Below are 24,190 nucleotides of genomic sequence, written 5' to 3'. Positions count from 1 at the left end.
TTGGCACTAAGGGTCAAACAACAAAAAACAAGGTCAAGAATCTTGGTGTGACTCTGGAGTCAGATCTGAGTTTCAATAGTCATGTCAAAGCAGTTAGTAAATCAGCATACTATCATCTCAAAAACATTGCAAGAATTAGATGCTTTGTTTCCAGTTAAGACTTAGAGAAACTTGTTCATGCTTTTATCAGCAGCAGGGTGGATTACTGTAATGGACTCCTCTGGTCTTCCTAAAAAGACAGTCAGACAGTTGCAGGTCATCCAGAATGCTGCGGCCAGGATTCTGACCAGAACCAGAAAATCAGAGCACATTACACCTGTTCTCAGGGATTTACACTGGCTCCCAGTTACATTCAGAATAGATTTTATGTTTTATGTTTTTTTTTTAATCATTTTTATCATTTGTTTTTATTTTTTCTCTTATGCTTGTTTATTTTATTCTTGTTTATGTAAAGCACTTTGAATTGCCACTGTGTATGAAATTTGCTATATAAATAAACTTGCCTTGCCTAATCGATTTGTGTTGAGAGGACATAAATGAATTGTGTAGAACCCTGCATTTTTTACAGTGTAGTGTTTATTTTGTAAAAATAATTAATCTTTAATAAATTACAAGTGTTAAAAATTCTTATACACAAGTGGTTTAAACACGCTTAAAATCTAAGAGACGTAGGTCTTTAAAAGCAAAGTAAACAAGCAAATGAAAAAGTTTCATTTTTAAATAATAATTAAATCTGTAAAATAATAATTAAATATTCACAACACTTTGAAGTGCCCACAATATCATGCATGTTTATTATCGTAATTCATTCATTTTCTTTTTGGCTTAGACCCTTTATTAATATGGGGTCGCCACAGCGAATAAACCACCAACTTATCCAGCACATGTTTTACGCAGCGGATGCCCTTCCAGCTGTAACCCATCATGGGAATCATTATAGCAATGTATTGTATCATTAAATTGAATATTGGCGCATGTGTAATACTAATGTTGTGATCGTCTTCATAGAGTGAAGGCAGCAGAGAGTAACACCAGGATGAAAACTGCATGTGCCGGGGTGGATATAACAAGTTCTGCATTACGAGGACCCTAAAAAGTGTCTCTGACATTCGGAAAGGCATCTAAAACAGTGCTTAGACTTGGACTACATCTACACCTACAGAGATGTTTGCAAAGTTGAAGAAGAAGCTGGCAGAGGAGGCCGCCACTGCCCCTCGATCAGGACGTATCCCTCGCTCCATGAGCAAAGAGTCCATCACTTCTGTGGGCGCAGATTCTGGAGACGATTTTGTGAGTAGATATTTTTGGAATTTCATATATTCTGATCTTTAATACAGTTATGAATCTTTGTGATGGGTAGACCGAGTTAGTTGCTCGATCTGTTTTAAAATGAACCTAATGCACAGTGAAAAAAAAAAAGTAAAATTACTCCTATTTGTTGAATTATGTTTTTTAATAACTTTTAAAAATGTATAATAAACTTACACCCAAGCTTATTGGTACTGCTTCCAAGGTGCGCGTTCAGCAGCCACATTTTAATAAAACTATAGCGCATCATACTGAAACTTTATACCGAAACTTCCTGCAATCTGGAAAAATTTGATCCATTATAGGTTCTAAATGTTGATTTCAATTAATGTTTGATTAATCGCCCAGCCCTAATATGTATTATTTAATTTCCCCCGCCCAGAGCAAATGCACAGTTTAAACCAGAATGCAAATATGAAACCGTAATTATTAACTATAAGAAAATTTATTGTGATTTACCTGTTATCATGACAAAATTATTTTGAAGGCCCTTTGGTTTCCATATAGAGGAAAAGCAAGACCAGAATCACAGAATCCTGTCATAAGTAAAGAAAATATTTATTGTGGAAAGTCAAATAAAGCAATTATTTATCGTGGAATGTCAACTAAAGCAATTATTTATTGTGGAAAGTCAACTAAAGCAATTATTTATTGTGGAAGGTCAATGATTTGAGTAAATTCTATATGAATAATTAAAAAAAATATCACTGTAATCAAACTGCGATGTGAACTAATGTCTGTGAATATTAAACTCAAAAAAGAGTCAGAATTATCAGCACAGCACCTCTGAATTATTAGCCCCCCATTTATTTTTTCCCCCAATTTCTGTTTAACGGAGAGATTTTTTTCAACACATTTTTCAACATACTAGTTTTAATAACTCATTTCTAATAACTGATTTATTTTATCTTTGCCATGATAACAGTAAATAATATTTTACTAGATATTTTTCAAGACACTTTTATAAAGCTTAAAGTGACATTTAAAGGCTTAACTAGGTTAATTAGGTTAGCTAGGCAGATTATGATAATTAGACAAGTTATTGTATAATGATAGTTTGTTCTATAGACTATCGCAAAAAAGGAAAAAAAAATAGCTATAATAATAATCTGATAATTTTGTCCCTAAAATGGTTTTCAAAAAATGTAAAACTGCTTTTATTTTAGCCGAAGTAAAACAAATTACTTTCTTTTAAAAGAATTTCCTCCTCGTTCACACATCATTTGGGAAATATTTAAAAAAGAAAAAAAAATCTAGGGGCTAATAATTCTGACTTCAACTGTATGTTTGTGACAAAAACCAATGTATTGTACCTCCTAGTATTGTCACATGGAAATTACAGTTACCCTCTTCAAACTCAAAACTTTGCTAAATTACTTTTCTAGCACTTATTTACCATCTAAATAATGTTGATTTTCAAAATAAAATCTGACTAAACAAATAAATAAATAAAAAAATTAATGTGAAAAAGGTAGAAAAATACCTTGTGAAGAAGTCAAAATAAAAAATAAGCTGCTATATTTTTGATCACAAAAACAGCATGGCCCTAATAAAATCCCATTATACTTCTGTTTCAAATGATTGTTTTCTATAGTATCCATTCTAGTGAAAGTTGTATGCTTATGGCGCAACGACTTTGCACAGCATTGACATGACTGCTTAACGGCTTAATGGCAAAACAGTGAAATCTAGAAGGAGCTAAATATTATCACATGCTTTGACAAACCAGTGTAACCTGACACTCTTGTCCTCTAGCAATCAATGGTGAACACGCTCAGGGTTAGGTTCAGGTTGGCTTTCACTCTAAATAATTCAAACTGAAGCCTTGGTGGAGAATAAGAAGATCGGTTACACTTCTAAATCAAAGCCAACCTTATAGGTGTTTTAATAAAAGCACATATAACTTAAATGACTTGGCATCGTTATTTGTAATATAAGCATTATTACAAACATATTAACAGGTTATGTATTTGTGAAATAAGTAATATTACGTATTTGTACTTTGTTACGATCCTTGATGGCAATTTGTCTAGGGTATTAAAAGGAGTAACATAAAGATGACCAAAGTATAAACTGATGTTGAATAATGGCAAAAGAAACACCAAACAAAAAATTAGCACCGCAAAAGATTTATGGCTCCCACATGATTTACAATATTTACAAACAATAATATAAAGGTGAAAAGAACCAAGACAAATAGGAGAGGGAACTGAAGTTTGCGCATGCAAATCAAAGAAATAAATCCAAAACATTCCCTTAATCTCTTCCCCAATCCACTAAATAAAAAAATAACAATATGAAAAGAAAAGTCTTCAGCGCAAAGCGCCCTGAACTTACTCTAACTAATAAATAAAAATACAAAATTAGCGCACTTCGCTAACTAGTGTGTCTATACATCAATAATCCTGCGTGCAAATATGTATGTCACGTGACTTACTATGTTGTTCCAGATCTCCCTTGTCAAGTCACAGAAGGTTTTGAATGGAGCATTAGCGGGCTATAGATGTAGAAACACACGTCAGAACTCTCAAACAAATCTCACTCAAAGTCATCAGTTAATCTCACTCAAAGTCAACATCAATAAATCTCAATCAAAGTACACATCAGTAACAGCGATAACGCACACCGACACCACCAAACAGACAACACGCCAAAACAACAACAGCTGATTTCTCCCCGTTGCCGCTTCCGTTTTTAAAGGGCTCTGCAACGAACGCGATTGGCAGAGAGGGAAGTCATCGTCACACGGTTGATTAGGATTGGCAGTCCTATCAGCCAATAGTGCTTCAAAGTAGGCGGTACCTGAGAAAATGACAGGGCTGGTACAGAAAGAGAGAGAGAAAGAGATCGAGACAGAAAGAACATACACACAGCAAAAAATGTGCGGTTTGTAACAACTTCTAAAGCATGTTTCATTATGCCTGTAATTTCTCCAATATTAGTGTTTTTGTGTTTTTCAGAATTCTTGGTGTTGGCTTATTTACAAATTTCCCTGGTTGCAAATAAAAAATGTCATCATTTGCTCACCCACATGATGTACCAAAGCCATAACGCTTTCTTCTGAACACAAAAGGAGATTTTGTTATAAGAGATTTCTGTCGTTTTATTAAAGCGATCAGTTTGACTCAAGAGTTTAAATCCAATTTTTTAAATGCTTTCTTGTTGCGTTGATGTGACTGTAATTATACATTTTATGGGTGGGCATATATACATTTTTTTAAATCTAGATTAATCTCACTGTAATCTTGGAATTATTCTAGATTAAAATGGCTCATTTAAAATCTGCCGAAGGCATTCAGAATATGTGTGCTACCCAAATAATAAGTCTTTGAGAATGTGTTTCTCTAGCTAGGTGGCGCATTAGACCAGGGGCTCATCTCCTCTTTCCAAAATGCATCACAAACTGCTTGAGAAACTGTTCTACTATGATAATTGGTGATGGAAATAAATGATAGTCAATAAGATGTACTTGTGTTTACTAACTGTTTATTCAGTTCATACTATTCATACTAACTGTTTATTCCTGACTTTTGAGGTGTAGGTCTACATTAATTTGAAACAGCGATTTATTTATTTTTTTGATTACCTTAATCTGACTAAATTCATAACTGAACTAAACAGAAATGGAATTAAGACATGGAGTATGCATATATATGTGGCATTATTAAAGTAAACACCGGAATCAAACTAGTAGGACTTTTTGTAGGACTTTTCGCCACATTTTCCAACAAGGTCCACACACGCGGCTGTCAGTTAAGGACCACATAGGCACGCACGTGTCTATAAATCACTAAAGGGCCTAGGACTTCAATACATTACAGATATGCTCACTGAATACAAACCTAATAGATCACTCAGATCTTTAGGATCATATAAACTATAAATTCCAAGTGTTCAGTCAAAGCAGAGTGAATCAGCTTTCAGCCACTACGCCCCGTGCTGCTGGAATCAGCTTCCAGAAAATGATCCAGCTGTTATCCAACATTAGGCACATTCAAATCGAGACTGAAAACACATCTGTTTAGCTGTGCCTTTACTAAATGAGCACTGTGCTACGTCCGACAGATCATTCTTTTATAACCTGTTTTAACACATTTTAAACTATATGTAGTCTATATGTATGGAGTGTATCATGTGTCCCTTTTTTGAGTGGATTTATAAACTTCCAGTAGCTCAGTGGTTAAGTGACTCGCCTTTCGCGCCAGAGACCCAGGTTCTAGCCCAGAACCTGACAGGAGTGTATCAAGTGTATATAATGTGTGTACCCATTTAAATCTGTTTTTAATCATTTCTAATTATTTGTTTTTATTTTCTTATGCTTGTCTTTTTTATCCTTGTTTATAAAAAACACTTTGAATTACCAATGTGGGAAATGTGCTATATAAATAAACTTGCCTTTCCTAATTTCTACAATTCAGCATAAATTTGATGCACTAAATTAAGTAACTGATTTATGTTCAATGACTTGGAAATCCATCCCTGATCTTGGCTTGATAAATTATATATATATAATTAGAATAAGTGCATTTAGAAATATTAAATTAATGATAATGCACGTTTAAATTATTTGATTATTTAGGTTCTATTTCTTGAATGTTTATTTTAAAAATATATTTATTTAATTTTTTATGTTTGTTCTGTTGTCTTTTGTTTTGTTGTCTGTGTGTATTTTGTCCTTATGTTTCATATCGAAGATGAATAAAGAACTTTTATGAATAAAGAACTATTATTAATAAAATAATTGGAGTAAAAGATGAATCATGATTCATTAGAAGACTTATTATCGACATCAAGAATCCTTTATCGGTATTAAATAATAAAGAAGTATATAATAAAAAGTACATGTCATGGATGGACATAATGGGCAGAATTGATGCATTCCTATTTTTATTTTTATTTTTTTATTGGTGTTATTAAAGTAATAAATATGTCTGCATTCATCTATATAATTGACTCTCAGGCATCTGATGGCAGCAGCTCCAGAGATGACTTTTCTTCTCAGATCCAGCGCAGAAATGACCAGATACGAAAGCTGGAGGCCAAGCTCTCAGGTATCACCAACACAATACATCAAAACCCATACAAACGCATAAGAGAAAGAGACTGAAAGAGGGGAAAAATATACAAAAGGCCAACACGACAAAATCTTTGAGAAAAGAACAACCCAGGCTCATTGGATATGTGTCCAGAGCTACACTTTTGGGAACCGTGAAATATGTGGCAGAGATAATGTCTGCTTGCAGATTGTTTCCTCCATATCCACTGCTATGTACATTTTTTACAATCTCAAATAGGTTTCTGAGCCACAATTTCTCATATGTGCCATTTGCACTTCCTTCTTGTAAATCTACTAAAGACTTTGGTGCACATTTCTGCAAATCATCCTTCTCACTCGCATTCGCAATAAGCTGTTTGTCTTGACATGATCCATATATAATTTTGCTACTCACCTACCCAGCCCAACCCTAAACCCAACTGATAGTGTTTTCAAAAGCAAAATAGAAGAGGAATATTGCAGTGGCCTTGTTATTTTACCACAATTTCACTCAACCTGGTTTCTGAAACTGTCCTTCTCTAATGATTTGCTTATACCTGGTTTTTAGAACTATCCTTTGTTTGTGTCCCAAATCCAATGCCATACAAGGTGAGCAACTGAGCATACTGACCACGCTGGAAAAGCCATGTATACTCTGGTAATCAACAGTGTGAAAAAATAATAGAAGCAGTTATGGTGTCATACCGCCCTGTACCGTTCATTTTACACACAAAATGCAACCAATGTACCCAGGGAAATATTTCACTGTTCTCAAAAATGTATCCCCAATGAGCCTTTGTTGGGAAAGAAACACCTGCCATTCTAGCTTTTACTAGAGTTGTCATGATACTGGAATTTCATACCAGTTGGTACTGAAGTATTAAAAGCGTCCATTTACCGTGAACAGTTAGGCCTTGTAGAGCATTTTGTTCGTGTGCTCAACAGAAATTACTGTGATTAGCAGTGAAGGTCATCAGTTCACCAAACTCACTGCTTTTTACTCTGTGTAACCACAGATACAGGGACACTGGAGCGTTTCAAAGACACGTCGATCAGCCGGTTTGTCTATAAGCTGACATACGAGCGATTCACTGATGAATTGCAGCTTTAAAACACTCCAGTGTCCCTGTAATCTGTGGTTACAAGCAGCAAACAGCGTTGAGTTTAGTGAACCGATGACCTTTAGGGCTAATCACAGTCATTCCTGTTGAGTACGTGAACACAAAGGCCAATTAGCGCTGTTTAGGAACATGCTCCACCTAGCTTAAATGTTCCCAGCAAATGGACGTTTTTAAAACTTCAGTACCTTTGGTATCGAATTGTATGGAATGAAATTCACGCATCTGTAATTATAAAAATGTAAAGAAAAACAGAGCGTACTCGTAATTTTCCGAGAGTACAATTCCAAAATCTGCGATTAGAGCAGACACATACATTTTCGATGGGTGTACAATACAAACACAAAATACAGTTTAACTATGGAAACAACAATCTGTTTATGAGTACGAATCAAAAAGCGTCACTCCACTGTCAATTTTACGTCACCTCTGTCACAGGCATTAATAAACAAGCAAGAGCCATCGATCACAATGGTTAAGTGATTCACTGAGAAATTCTGCGCTGCCTGTAATGTTAACTTACATTATGCTCTCTATCCTCAGCCCGTTCTTAATTTTGATTCTGTAAAATGTCCAAGAAGCGCAGCGAAAATGGACCTCATTAATTTTCAACCTTTATTACAGCTCATGACGGACATTTCTCAAAGAGGCAATAACAAAATCTTACCTGAAACGGTGTGTGGGAGCTTGAGTGCCCAGCAAGCCCACTGTTGTGATCGATTGCTCTCGCTAGTTTATTAGCGTAATTTTGACAGTGGAATGACGCTTTTTGATTTGTACTCGTAATCAGGTTGTCCGTAGTGAAACTGTATTTCGTGTTTGTAATTTACTAGGGTTGGGCCGTTAGACGATGCCATCGTCCATCGCTGATGGCCGACAAACTTCACACTGCTGAGCCGGAATCGTTATCCATCGCACAATGGAATTTTTTTTTTACTTCAGCAAGTTCACATAACAACTGTTTTAATCTGTTCCTGAGCACTGGATTTGCCGAAGATGCATTATGCATAAATGTCTCCTAAATCCACGCACGCGGTGAGGGTTTTTGAAAATGTATGCACAAGCACAAATGCTTCCAAATATATTTTAAGGTCGCATAGATAAAATTTTGGGCGCATATCCTACCAAAACGGTCGAGCCCTAGCATCTTTACTTGTTATTACTTCCTCATAATAATAATAATAAAATAAGGAAATTATCATCAATCACAATACAAATTACAGTGAACTCCAATCAAACTCTCATCTCCTCCACCAGCTGTGGGAAAAGCCTTTAGAACGACACAGATCACTGTGCCTATTCATGCCAGAGTCCCGTGGAAAAAAGGGATTGACAGGTGGTCATTTGTGTGTAACTTTATTTATTTGTGGTTTGGTTAAATGTAAAGCAAAGACCATGTGGGTCAGATAGTGAAAACGGTAGTTAATTACCGTTAGAATTAGAATTAGAATTAGAATTAATTGATCAACAACAACCAATAGTTGAACAACAATTACTACCCCCGCTTATGCCATCGTCCATCGTAATGTTTCACATTAGACATCGTACGATGCCAAAATGGTCAACATCGCCCAACCTTATAATGTACACCCATGTTAAATTTATCAGTCGTATGCAAACAGTCCAAGAAAATGTCGTATCTGTGTCTGTTCTAACCGCAGATTTTGGAATAGTACCCTCGCAAAATTACAAGTACGTTTCGTTTTTATTTACGGTTTTATAATTACAGATGCATGAATTTTTTTTTTCTCGCACAAAATATTTATGACAGCGATTTTATTCCATAGAATTCCTGTATCGTGACAACCCTAGCTTATACACTCTTCTCACTTGCCTTTCTTGCATAGTGAATATGTTTCGGTCTGACACCTTCAAATTCTAAACAATTGGCCTGAAAGGAAAAGTATAACAAGGGCAAAAAATTATTGCTGCATTGATCACAGAACAAGCCAGGAATTAATGCTACACTCTAAAAAAAAATGCTGGGTTCTACACAATTGATTTGTTTTATGACATAATAAAGTAATTAAATTTACTCCCTGATTTTTAGATGAATAATAAAAAAAAAATAATAATAATTAAGTTGCCCCACAAAAATGTGTTGTTTCAGCTCAATTTTAATAAGTAGTTTGAACAAACAGCAAATGCAATTTTTTGAGTGCAGTGACTCCAGTGATATAGCCTGGAAAAAAATTGGCATAAATAATGGATACCTGGCTCTCACTATCAGCCCGTCTTGGTTTACAATTACACAGAGGCTGATCTAGAATCTGCTTTAACCCTAAAGGAGCAGATAAGACGCTTGCATAATTGAGCCCATCAGGGATGATGCATTAGCTTAAAGGGCGAAGGTCACCATTTTACAGCCTAGCAATCAGTCTGATTTTCTCATCTCAGAAAATCATTCTGTTTTTTTTTTTTTGTCCCTTCCATTTGTTTATCTTCTCAACCATGTTTATCCCTTTGTTTTCTCGTCCCTGTTTTTGTCCCTCCTCATCCTCTGCCTCCCCGCGGTCGTGTGTGTTTGTGTGTGTCGGTTTCCCCAACCCTAGACTACGCTGAGCAGCTTCGGCTAATGCAGAAGACCAAGGAGAAGCTTGAGATTGCATTAGAGAAGTATCAGGATTGTACGTACCGTTCTTTTCCTCCCATTTTCACCTTCCTGCTTTTAGGCTTGCTCTCCTTTCGCTTCGTTTCCCATTCTTTTGTCTGATGCTTTCACACAAACCTCACTCAAATCAAACATTAACTCAGGGCATTTTTGAGCAACGTAGAGACAAAGATGCAGAAATCTGAAGTTGAATTTAGCTTGGTCTGGGTTCTTTTGAAGTTGATATTTACCAGCAGCCTTTAAAATACTCTTAGAGTCAGTTGTATAAATAAATTGTCTTGTGACCATAGATTGTAAAACATATGGACGTAGTATTCGTGATGTCACCCACAGGTTTCTGAACAACGCAAATGAAGCTACAAGTGGACACGGCCAATCGTTGGCAATTTGTTTGTGCGTCATTGTGCTAACCAGGGCTACCAAAAAAGGGCAAAGAGGCATAGGGTGAGCAGAGCAACAGATGCCTGCTAGCCTTTTGAGGGTTTTTGAGTGGGCATGGCCGACAGTGCAGGGGAAAAAGAGTAAGGCGATTCGAACTGTCAGTTGACTCACAAAATGAGACCCAAACCGAGAGGAGACTCTAGTTTTCAAAGTTAAAATGTAAAGAAATAAACAGTAAGTAATGTAATGCCCCGCTACATTTGTCATTCGTAATTTCATAAACACATAACCACAAAATGGTCTATCATTAAAAAGATAATCGTGTTTATATAAACACTATAAATGAGAAGGACTTCTCTCCTCCTCAATCCCCGGGTCTGAATGCTAACACACTGGATAGCAATGCAGTCTCTTGCCCTGTCTACTCCACCCATTAACCCTGCCGATAATCTGGAGGATTTTAAACATGTGCGAACACAGCAGAACGGATAAAGGCTTTTCAATGCTAACCTGATGGTAACGAACTCCACTGATAATAGACAAAGTCCACCACTCTACAGTTCTCGTACAGCTCTCTAGACAAACATTTTTAAATAAAATTATTAAAAACTTTCAAGTATTTAACATGCTGATAACCATTAAACGCGTCATAACAGGCTTGTGAAAAGGGTCCATTGATGCTATTTTGCTCAAATGTCATGATCTTAAATCATAGATACCATTTATAAACACCCAGATCAATATACTGATTAAAACTGGTGATTTTAATCTGGTGATTAAACTGGTGATTTAATTTACAGATTAAAAACTGGTGCATGTACTAACAATGTGTTTTACAGCTGTGCTATCATGGATATCTGGATATTATTCAGCACTGTTGTTAACCTTGTCTTTTTTCTATTAACATTTACTTAGCACTAACAAAATGTGTGTATTATATGTGTAAATGTATAGATACAGTATTTACATATATATAGAGAGCATATACAGTGCTCAGCATATACGAGTACACCCCTCAAATATCTCTCTTTTAAATTAGTATTTTCTATAGGATGATTTATAAGAATATATATCTGCATGTACATTAGATTGGTTAGTACTTAAGCCAAAGCTGGAAATAATCAAATAAAGTGTTACAATAGGAGTCCAAAAATTAGTAGGCCAAATTTATATGTTAAGTAAAAATATAAAAAAAGAAGAGAAAATCAAGAAAACACTTATAAAAATCAATAGAAATTTGGTTTTGAAATATTTTGTTTGAATTTAAATGTACTATATCTCTATTATCTCTATTTCTGAAGATCTTTTGTGACTAAAGTAATGGTTTAATAAATGTGTCTGTAAAATAAATTTGTTTTGTTCAAGTGCACCAAAAATATGACCTATATTTACTGAGAATTTAATGAAAATATATTTATTTTCAAATTGGGGTGTACTCAATTATGCTGAGCACTGTATATATACTAAAAGTCTAAAATTGTTATTGGTTGTAACACCTTATGCCGAGTTTAGACTGCATGATTGTAACCTAGATTTTGACTCGACGACAGGTGTTGGGAAATCATAGACAAATGCTTGAAATCACAGGCAAAGTCGTGCTCATTCACGTTAGTAACAATTATACAGTGGGAACTAACAAAGACGCAATATGAGAGAATCGCCGATGAGTCGGCGACACCCGTGAGATATCTGGCATACTAAATATCTGGAGCTGTCAGTGATTCAAATGATGCCTTGTGAAGTTTTTAAAATAACATCAGCGATTACCTACAGCCAATAAGAGAGCAGCATCCACAAGTGTGGGTATCTGCAGGCCAGCGGGAGGCTGGGGGAGAAGTTAAAAGTGCTTATTTTCAGTCTTTTTGGACCCAAGAAATGGAGGAAAAGCTAGTGTAAATTTGGCACCCCTGTCTGTTTGGAGTGTCATCTGAGCAATATCACAACCAGGTCAAAAAAAGAGTTGAGGAATTGCTAATTCCCTTCAAAGTGCCAGTTGAGCAAATTACATTTTCTACCCCACTAAAGGCTTCTTTCTCATTATGTAGTTAATAACGAAAGATATACTACGTGACTTTGCGTTGTTTCCATGTCACTTCTCGTGTGTGTTTGGTTGTGAGATGTAGTTTGCATACAGTTTGCTACAGTGTAAACAGCACCGACAGAATGCTACCGCAGGTATTCATGCAGTGTTGAAAAATCTGCAGTCTGAACTCGGCATAACCTTTTATATTTTGTCTATTTCTAAGGTTTCAGATATATTCTGAGCTACTTTCTAACATAAGTAATTTATTAATGCGATTCGGCAAATAACAAGCTTTTTAACCCTCCAGATCTCTTTGCTGCTAATCTGCCATTAAAAATGCATTTACTGTAAACAAGTTTATTTACACACACTGTGGGAAATATTTTCTATCTTTAAAAAAAATGCATGTGGCGCACAGAGATAATTAAAAATGATCAGAAACATTACTATTAATATACTTTAAAAAAGAGTGAAGCATTTGTTTTTATTGTTGTGTTTATTTTTCAGCATCCATGCGCAAACTTCAAGACCAGAACGAATCTTTCCAGACAAACAGAGCCAAGATGGCAGAAGCCATGTCCTTAGCATTAGAAAAAAAAGACCAGGAGTGGATGGAAAAACTAGCTTCACTGGAGCAGGTAAAGATGCTTGGTGACATATTGGATGAAGTCACTCTAAATCAGTGGTCACCAACCTTTTTTAGTCAAACATTCCTAACATTTGCCTTGCTGAAAAGCAAGATCTAACCATTTAAAAATGACAGAAAAATAAAGTTATTTTTCATTAGTATGTTCAACTTATGACCTTTAATATAACATTTTTGAACTATGTAGAATGCACTTGTTTAACCTACTTAAAATATTTTAATTAATGCAACCAAAAAAACTGCAGTAATTTGCAGTAATCAGTTATCATATGAAATGCCTGTGATTTAACAAAAAAAAAAAAGATTGGTAAAATGATTTTCAGTGATACTTTTGCTGGTAAAACATTGGCATTTGATAAATTAACTATACAATATGAGCTAAAATATTAAATAATAACTAAATAACTTAACTAAAACATTAATTATTTAATTTTCTTTTTGGCATAGTCCCTTTATTAATCCGGGGTCGCCACAGCGGAATGAACCACCGACTTATCCAGCATATGTTTTACACAGCGGATGCCCTTCCAGCTGCAACCCATCACTGGGAAACATCCATACACACTCATTCACACTCATACACTACGAACTATTTAGTTTACCCAATTCACCTGTATCACATGTTTTTGGACTTGTGGGGGAAACCGGAGCACCAAGAGGAAACCAACACTAACACAGGGTTAACATGCAAACTCCACACTGAAATGCCAACTGACTCAGCCGAGGCTTGAACCAGTGACTTTCTTGCTGTGAGGCAATTATGCTAAAAGTGTGAAAATGTAAATGCCGATCTGAGAAAATAGTATAGTGAGGGGTTTTACAGCTTAAAACATCCTATAATAATGGTTATATTATTGGTATATATTATATGGCATAATAATGGTAAAAAAAAAATAAAGTGGACTACTTAGTGGATTTTATCTATTGCAGGCTGTTTTTAGAACGTAACTCTCACGATTAATGAGGGACCACTGTATCAACATTAGCGACATAAATCACTTGAGATACATTTCTTGTACTTATTCTTCTGTCATCTACTGAGAGATCATGATCAATGGGCTGGTGACCACTGCCCTAATTGTGTTTTGTGGGTGACTTTGGGTTAAAAGCATCTGCTAAATCATCAGCGGTAATCGTCAAATACTGTATCGTCATTCTGTCCTCTTTTTGTCAAACAGGAGAAGTTGTCTTTGACTTCTCGGCTAGACGAAATGACAGAGCAGAGTTTAAGTCTGTTCCAGAAGAGAGACGACCTGGATGAGCTAGAGGGCTTTCAGCAGCAGGAACTGGCTAAAGTCAAACACATGGTACTTTTTTGTTTTGAGTTTTCTATGCTTAGGATTTTCTGTCCTGTGATGATTTATTTATTTATTTTATTTTTTACATTTGATTAATATATATTGATAATTGATTAGTATAAATTAGTGATTGATTAAGGTTTTGCTAAAGTGATGATCAAATGCATTATAATCATTGGAATATTACAGCACACCTCATGAAGCGGAAAAGGCTTTTATACTATACGCGCTCACCGTAGTGAAAGAAAATCCACTCTAAAATCAGACGGATAAACAGAGAAGTAGAAAGTAATTTTTTTTAGTAATTATTATAAAAAATTATATGGATTTTTATAACCATTCAAGATTTTTTTAAACAAACTTTGACACATCACTTACTTTTGTTCATATTTCGGACAATTTTTCCTATTAAAGTTTATTCAACTATCAATGACAACAGAACATGCGTTCCTCTATGAATATATATATTATTTTTTTGCAAGAATAAAAAAAAAAAACATCTGTATTTTTTAGTAAGTTTACTTACTAAAAAATACAGAATTATTATTATTATTATTTATTTTTTTTTTTTTTAGATTTAGCCCGCTCCACAAATTACACGTTTCTGTCCTCTACTTATATGCTATAAAGGCAATAATGGTCCAATATTCCTGATCGTTATAACCAGTAAAGCATAGAAAAATCATATTATGTTTCTATAAAACATATCCAAATGTTTTCGGCTGTCTGCACCACTCGCTTATGGTGACTCACGCTCTGCACAGCCTCTGCAGCTCATACTGAATTAAACAGACGCACGTCACTTCATAGCTATAACGGCCGTTTTTTGACTCGACTAAATTTATTTTTATGTCTTGATCACACTATTTGGAGGGCCAGAACAAATTGCCTCGGAGGCCGGGTTCAATTAAAATAGCCCTGACATAGGCTATTTTATATACATATATAAAATGCTTTGGCATTCAAGTTTGCTTTGAACTTGAAAGAGAGAGAGGAGCAGATTTTAAAATATTAGATCAGTGGGTGCTCATAGCTCCTGAATAGCATAAAAGTAACAGAAATAGTAGATGTCTTTTTTTTTACATTAACCCATTGAAAAGAAACTGTGAATAACAGCGTCATAATAATAATTAAAAAAAAAAGATTATTGAAAGTTAAATTATGTTTTGTTTGTCGCATATAGTTAACTATTTAGGACATGTGGGTAAATGGTGTGTTTCAATCCGGCCACCACTGCAAGTATATTTCAAACCTGTGGGAAGCACTGCGATGTAATAATAGTACTGAAATGTTTAAGGCAGGCATGTCCAAACTCGGTCCCGCAGGACCAGTGTCCTGCAAAGTTTAGTTCCAACCCCAATCAAACACACCTGGGCCAGCTAATCAAACTTTTACTAGGCTTTCTAGAACCATCCTTGCAGGTGTGTTGAGGCAAGTTGGAGCTAAAATCTGCAGGACACCAGCCCTCCAGGGCCGAGTTTGGACACCCCTGATTTAAGGCATATTAAAAACAACATAACAGCATTTCAGATGTTTTACCATGTGGTCAACTCACTAATTTGTTCAATAATGTGGTCCATTTCACCTATTTTTATCATCACTAGATCACTTAAACGACTTTTTTAATGCAAATACTGAAGTTTATTTTGTTAAAGGGTTTCCATAGTAGTTTATGCACATTATGCACATTTCCATCAAGCATTTTTATGCAATAATGCAAAATTTGTATAAAAATAGCTATATGGAAACATACCATTCGTCTTCAAAAATGTCTGTCAGCCTAAAAATCCTCATCTGTATGTAAACTGATTATTCTCTGAAGAATTAAAGCAGTTAAAAGACAAGCTTTGTTTAACTTTATACAATATCAGACAAATATCTTCCTTGAAAACAGCAATGAAACAATTTGCCATTCCAGTCCAATTCAGCCATGAATCTGATAACATGCCAAGTCAAAATACTCAGTAGCTGATATACATTGCAAAACAGAACTACCTCTTTACAGATTAAGTGACCTGATTGTAAGTGCTCATTTTTCCTGCAGCTGCTGAGGCGAGAGGAACAGCTTAATCAGCGGGAGAAAGAGCTGAAACTGAGAGGAGAAGAGCTGAACACAGCCAGACTGACCCTGGGCAAAACGCAAGACAAGCTGTATGAGCTGGGAGAAGAACACGAGGAGATATGCAGGACCAACTCACAGCTACAGGCCCAAAGGTGTGTGTGGAGTAGCTATAAGATGATAACCGGTTTCAATGTTTACTGCGGTTTGAAAAAGTCACGGTTTTAAAACCGCTAGAATTTTCTGTTACACAATTTTAAGTTCTTTTTCAGTTGTAGTTGTTTTGTTGTCAGAGTGTTTCATTTCATTTATTTAGTGCAACAGTATCTCCAGTAGCATAGGAAACATTCAAGAAACATCTGAAAAGCAAATCACTTACAGTACACACCAACAGCCTATAGATCAACAATAGAGCTGAAGAAAGCAGCTGCTTGTATATGTCTGCACAAAATTAATATAGAATATAATGTGAAAATAATATTGATAACAATCAACATACTGAAATACGTCTCAACATCTTTCAATTCACGCAGACTTTTAAAAAAGAGCAGTGTTGTTTAGGATTTTGCAGAACTAGAACAAGAAACCAAATTTAATGGAGTATGCCAGTCTCAAATCTAATGTAATATTTAAGGTGCTGTATGTATGTGTTTGAGTCTTCTAATGCGTTAAAATACCAGAAAACGTTTGCAGATGTTTAAGAAACATTCAAAGTTAACATACTTGTAGGGCTGGGCGATTTTTTTATTTATTTTTTTCGTTTTTTTCGATTTATTTGAATTTATGTTTTGACGACGATAAGCACCATGCATTTTAGAATTCTAAACATAAAGTTCTTTACACACACCGTAGTCGCCCAGCCACGATTCAGGATGCAGTTCATATTTTAGCCGCGCCACAGAGCGCCATCTGATTAGTTTCATGTTAAATATCATGCGAATGTGCGCGTCTGGTGTGTAATATGTTAAACTGTCATGCGCGTGACGCGGCGCTTCTGGTGTGCGACCTGCTTGACTGCCTGTTTGGGTTTCAATCATGGTAGTGACGGACTGAACACAGAGACTTTACACCCTATTTTAACCCAATGCATGAAGTTGTGTGCAGTAACATGACTTCACGCTTTACTAAGTCACGTCTGTGTGGATTGTCAAGACATATTCCCTCATCAAGTTGATAAACTCGATCTCAACATGTATGAAGGACGTAAAAACCTGCCATGTAAAAAAAAAAAACGTGCCGATCTTAGTTCGAACGACGCTGATCTTTTGGTTTGAACACTAGTGGAGGTGAGCAGCTGACAGCAGTAGCGGTGAAAATGAAAGTACCCGCCCCCATGACATCATTTAGCAGACCTAGTTGAAAACCGGACAGATCAGGCAGCATAATACAGAGATTGGTGCAAAGCGCATCAAATGACTGATATTTAAAAGGGGGAAAAAGAAAAATAGATTAAATATATTATTTTATATTAGACACATCTGGTGCTTTTTTTGCTCCTGCTATACGTCCACAACTTCACACATTGGGTTAAATTGGGGTTTACAGTTTCCTTGTTCAGTCCATTACTTCCACTGTATCTTTTAAGAAAAAGGCAGCAGCATTACAACCTGTCATTTAATCAGAAGAAGACAAAGTCAAAGCCGAGCTGACAGCCAATCTTTCCTAGGCTCAGCGAAACTTGCAAAAAATTCCTCTGTATTCCTGCAACTGCAATATTTACACAAATATATTTTATTCAAATCTTCTGCAACGATATTTAACTCGTGAATTTGTTTTACATTAATTTACACCTTGTTGACCAATTTATGTATGGCATGGCCATTAAAAATACTATGTTCCTTTACCAGATGGTTTTTCAAGTTACTTATAAAGAGAATGTTACTTCAGTCATGTTGTTGTAATGTTTTAAGTTGACTAGTTACACAATTAAAAAAAAATCGAAATCGTGAATCGGTCAAACTGTATAAAATATCTAGATTTTTTTTTTTTTGCCAAATCGTCCAGCCCTACATACTTGTTTATCTGAAAAACAACTTTATAGTCAGTTATTCTCCTTTAAAAATGTGTACAATGTAAGAACGCCTGTCCATGTTTTGGTGTCTATAACCTGCCCACTTCCAGTTTACCCAGTTTTGTTTTGGCACCTCAGGTTGACTTGATGGATAACATGGCATATTTTATTTCAGTCATGAAGGAAAAAAATGAGGCCTCAAGAGGACAGTAGCAGCCTCCGAAATTACATTTAGAGTTCCACATAAACTCTTTGGGCTCTATTTTGACGGTCCATGCGCAGAGTGCAAAACGCAGGGCGCAAAATGCAGGGCGCAAACGCTTTCAGGGCGTGTCAGAACGCATTTTTACTAATTTACAAACGGGAAAATCCGCTTTGCGCCAAGGCGCATGGTTCAAAAGAGTTGAGTTTATTTTCTTAATGAGTTATAGGTGTGTTTTGAGAATAAACCAATTAGAGTCTCATCTCCCATTCCCTTTAAGAGTCAGCTGCGTCGCGCCATAAGCGCATTCGCTATTTACAGGACGTAAAGTAAGTCTAAGTGTAAAAACTGAGCATTTCACTAGCAAACAGTTAACAGTTAACAGCTTTTTTAACAGAAAACTGTTAAACAGAGCATCTACTGCGTGAGAATGAGAGATAATGGATCACTTTCACTTTCGCTCTTGGATGGGGAAACCTTTACGCACAGACATCAATTAGTCTATAAATAATTAATTGTGTTTGTTAAGCGCAAATATTCGTTTCAAAACTATTTCTAAAATCAGTGCTAATTTCCAGCAAAGAATAAATGAACAATAATGATAAAGTGTGTTCAATAACCTGAGTTATATCCTAAAACATATGCTGTGCCCCTTATGGTCTAAAACCTGACAGGTGGGCAAATCTAAGCTTGTTTTTAATAAAACAAATATAAACATGGATATAATAAATAATACTGCTAATAATAATACCATTATACAAAAGCAAATTGTTATGAATGAACTGAAAAAGCCTCCCGAGATGAAGAAGGCATAAAAGCAGTGATTTTTTTCATATTTATGTAGGTTAGAAAATAATGTTTTGTAATATTTTAATCCTTTTATTTATATTCTATATCTATTCTTATTATATCCTATATGTATCCTTAATATAAATTTTTTTTCATATGTAAAGATATTTGCCTATTGCTCTCTTGTGCGTATTAAGCAGTGTGTAAGCGAGGTGCAACTCTGCGCCGGAGTTTAGACCGTGTTTGTTTAGACCGTTGTTTTGGTCTAATGAAAAATCTATTTTAGTTTCTCAAAATAGCGACGCGCCAGCGGTCTGCCTCCGAACGCCTTCCTTTTTAGACCAGAACGCCTATGGACGCACATATGAGTGCTAATGCATTTGCTATTTAAACAGCGTAGCGCAACGCCTCAAAACGACTCTTGCGCCAAGCTGAAACTACCAAACAAGTATTGCGCCGTGCCTTGCGCCACATTGCGCCGGGTGTATGATAGGGCCCTTAATCTCACATGCAGGGCTCAACAATAAGGACTGCCCGCTGGTCCGGGGCCAGCGTGCAAGACGCTCTGGACAGTATACAGAATGGTTACTGGCCTGATTGGGGCCAGTGCTGCCTTGTCACTAAAGTTTAATTCGGCTGCGACTGTTTGTCAGTTGCATGCTTTCATGCCCAGACTTTTGTTTCGGAACCTATCTTGCCCAGTAAGCATGGTTCATAGCATATGTGAATCCCGCAATCGTGCTCGAGTCCGCGCCAAATCAATCGGTCTAAGATCGCTAGAATGAGGTGGTCTTGGGTCGATTGAGCCGATCGATTGTAGTGAAACAAAACGATCCAACGAACCAGGCTATATCACAGTGTATTATGGTTGTGTAATGGCCATATATTCGGCTATATGAAGAGAGAATGATGAGAAGGGTAGGTTGTCATTTGTCAAGTGCTGTTTATCTGATGACCGAAAAAAATTGACGAAATACCATCTGATAATTTTTCCATATTTTAATCTTATTTTTTGTATTAGGCTAATTGTTTTGTTCATTTGTTTTGTTAATTTCGACACCTCGGAAGAAAGATCAACATTGCTTCATGATTGCTTCATGACTGCTGTCCCGGTGTTGTGACGAGAAATGCTGAACGGACCCCCTTTATAGAATTTCTTTAGCTTTCTTAGACTACATTTAAAAAAAAACCCTCAAAGGCCATAATTGATTAAAACGTAGGCTAATATGATTATTATGTTGATGGATCAAGCAAGAACAAGAAGTGAAACGCATTTTAATTCCAGGTTTACAAATAAATGAAAAATAAAAATATTGAGAGTATTATAGACTGATTTAATGAGCCGGTTTATAAAATTAGGCATTTTGGTGGGTTTTAAACAAACAAAAAACATAAATTTGTTGTAGTTTTTAACTAAATCATTTACTTTAATTAATCTAATTAGCACTGTATTTAAATTAAATCATTTTTAAATTGTCAGTTTTATTTAAAGAAAAATTATGCTGAATAACTAAATGGCTAACTTCTTTTTTTTTGTGGGGCCAGAGAAAATATTGGCAGTGCAAGTAAAAATCTGACCCACTGGAAAATCCCTTGCATTAAACCCTGACATGTTTTTTTTAATTAGCAAATAATACCATTATTACAAACACAAACATTAGCTGAGCAGCTTACGTTGTATGGTGCGATCGTCAGGCATGCTCACTCCTGCTGGTGTCGTCAATCTGCAACCTGCCTGTGCATAGTGTTATTGTTAGAGAGGCCGGGTGAAAAATCCTCTCCAATATTTAGAATTTGGACTGCAATACCTAGTTCAACCACTAGTTGTCAATCATACACATTGCATCTTAAATTATTTAAAAATAATAGAGTAGTTGATCTGTAAGTCGATCTGATTCATTCATACTTGAAAATATTTAAAATGTTTGTTTTTTTCCAGATTTTTAAAAACATTATTTTTTATTTCACTCTATTTAAACTTGCTTTATTGGAATGACAAATGACACCTATGTAATGCCAAAGCATGTGTGACGTTTACATTAAATAGAGCATATGGATACAAATTACGTAGTATTAGTGATTAAAAACAAACAACAACACACATGATAATAATTAGCATGTTTAATGATCATATCTCTATCTTTTCTCAATTCTTTTCACTTTATTGGCATGACATACATGAGCATATATTGCCAAAAAAGACAGCTTTAATAGTAATAGTAATAACAATAGTGGTAATAATAATATACATGGTTTCTCTCTTTGTCTCTCTCTCAGGGATGAGTTGTTGAGTGAGAAAGAGGAGGCAGAGCGGAGAGTTGTGGATTTGGAGAGGAGAGAGCAGGAGTTGCAGCAGCTGATCCAGCAGGTGTCAGAGGATTTCCAGAAGGTTAGCGCTTGCCAACCTTCAGCTCATACAAACAGCCACTCATAACAAGCCAAGAGGGTCACTTTTGGGAACAAAGCCACCATTCCATTTCTAAAAGTGTTTTCAGCTCATATTTAAGCGTTTTCATAGCTTTCACTTTTATTTATTTAGTTTTGCTCACGATAGCATTCATACAGGGTGCTTAAAGTACTAGAAACTACCTCTTTTTGGTGAGGTTTTATTAAGATGAGCTTGAAAATTGCTTAAATTACACTTTAAAAATATATAAACACAAATGTAACCTTTGAAAATTACTGTAATTTCAAATTTCTTGATTTTATATTTTGCACAGATTATTGTTACATGAAGGGTTTGTCTGTCTGTTTATTGTTTTTTATGTCTCTTAAAGCTACAATAAAAAAAGAGTATACATATGATATATGATTATATGTACAATTGAAGTCAAAATTATTAGCCATCTTGTTTTTTCCCCCCCAATGTTTAACGGAGAGATTTTTTTCAACACATTTCTAAACATAATAGTTTTAATAACTTATTTCTAATAACTGATTTATTTTATCTTTGCCATGATGACAGCAAATCATATTTGACTACATATTTTTCAAGACACTTCTATACAGCTTAAAGTGACATTTAAAGGCTTAACAGGGTTAATTAGGTTAACTAGGCAGGTTAGGGTAATTAGGCAAGTTATTGTATAACAATGTTTTGTTCTGTAGACTATTGAAAAAAATATATAGCTTAAAAGGGCTAATAATTTTGACCTTAAAATGTTTTTTCAAAAATTAAGAACTGCTTTTATTCTAGTCAAAATGAAACAAATCAGACTTTCTTCAGAAGAAAAAATATTATCAGACATACTGTGAAAATTTCTTTGCTCTGTTAAACATCATTTGGGAAATATTTAAAAAAGAAAAAAATTCAAAGAGGGGCTAATAATCCTGACTTCAACTGTTTATGGATGTTATCATGGTGCATTAAATGAAGAATTGTTGTTTTTAATAAATGGTAGACCCAAAATAACATTTCTTCACTTTCAAGTGGTTCTAAACTTTGAATTTTTTTTTTTTTTTTTTTTGTAAATCACAAAACAACAATTTCTGAAGAATGTTGGGGAAAAAACACCTGATTAACTAATGTGTGGTATGCTCCAAGACATGACTATGTAAGACATGACCGTAAAAACAAACAGTTAGTCTTAAGTAGGCCCACCCGGAATCTGCGCGTGCAGAATTCTGCAGATTTTCCACAAATTTTCAGCCCATTATTAATTCTGTTTATTTACTTATGTAAATGTGTGTAAATCTATATTTATTCAGTTTTTTTAATTCATTTCAAATAATAATCAATTCCGCAATAATCCGCAGACTTTACCAAAATTCTCCGCAGAAATAGCAAAAAACAGCCGCAGATTCCATCTGGCCCTAGTCTTAAGCGAATGTTCTTACTTAATGCATCTTTGCATTCGTAAACCAGACACATACAGTGGAATGAGGAAATAGCTCAATGTCATAGGACACAAGTTCATCATCTTTTAGTTCTCCTTTTTAATAGTGACAAGACATGGCAGATCAAGGTTCAAATTTCTGTCAAGCACGTTTACATGGCAAATGCAGTGAAATGCAGAAGAACCTGTGAAGAACTACTAGAGAATGTTGAATGCTCATGACTGCTTATGCATATTTATCATTTTCCTTACTAGTTTATTGAGCATATGACATGCATTTAAGTCAAGTTTGGACATCATTTTCTTTTGTATTTTATAGATCTTTTCCTGAAAAGTTATTATAATTAATATTTTTTTGTTAAATTTACACCGTTACACACTTCATAAAAAATATATTTTTCTTCAACCAGATTGTTATGGTCACATTTTAAAGTAAGATAAGTAAAAACAAATCTCTATAAACAGTTGAAGTCAAAATAATTAGCCCTCCTGTTGAATTGTAATTATTTTATTTATTTATTTACACCAAGTGCTGTTTAACGAATATATTTTTCAACACTTTTCTAAGCTTAATAGTTTCATTAAAAATTTGTAATAACTCTTTTCTTTTGTCTTTGCCAATGTCATGATGACAGTACATATTTTTTTTTCTAGTTGTTTTGCAAGATAGTAGTATTGAGCTTAAAGTGCATTTTAAAGGCTTAACTGGGTTAATTAGGTTAACTTGGCAAGTCAAGATAATTAAGTTATTGTATAACAGAGGTTTGCTTTGTAGCCAACTGGAAGATACAATTCCTAAGGGAGCTAATAATATTGACCTTAAAATTGTTGTTAATTGCTTTAATTCAACCCAAACTAAAAGAACAAAGAAGA

The 24,190-nt window shown here is 35.1% G+C and overlaps 1 protein-coding gene across 3 annotated transcripts in view; it reads left to right on the top strand.

Annotated features, from left to right (window-relative positions):
* Positions 1–24,190, top strand: part of golga1 (golgin A1) — a 51,854-nt gene that overhangs the window by 3,713 nt on the left and 23,951 nt on the right. The window contains exons 2-8 of one of the 3 annotated variants that reach the window (XM_087262981.1): positions 1,009–1,290; positions 6,269–6,359; positions 10,014–10,088; positions 12,984–13,114; positions 14,301–14,429; positions 16,465–16,634; positions 21,759–21,870. In XM_087262981.1, coding sequence (XP_087119107.1) covers positions 1,165–1,290; positions 6,269–6,359; positions 10,014–10,088; positions 12,984–13,114; positions 14,301–14,429; positions 16,465–16,634; positions 21,759–21,870 — 834 coding nt within the window. In that variant the 5' untranslated portion in view covers positions 1,009–1,164. 3 annotated transcript variants of the gene reach the window in all.

The sequence above is a fragment of the Danio rerio genome, chromosome 8 (assembly GCF_052040795.2).
Source record: "Danio rerio strain M-AB ecotype USA chromosome 8, GRCz13ab, whole genome shotgun sequence".
Lineage (NCBI taxonomy): Eukaryota > Metazoa > Chordata > Actinopteri > Cypriniformes > Danionidae > Danio > Danio rerio.
This window is presented reverse-complemented; position numbering and strand designations above follow the sequence as displayed.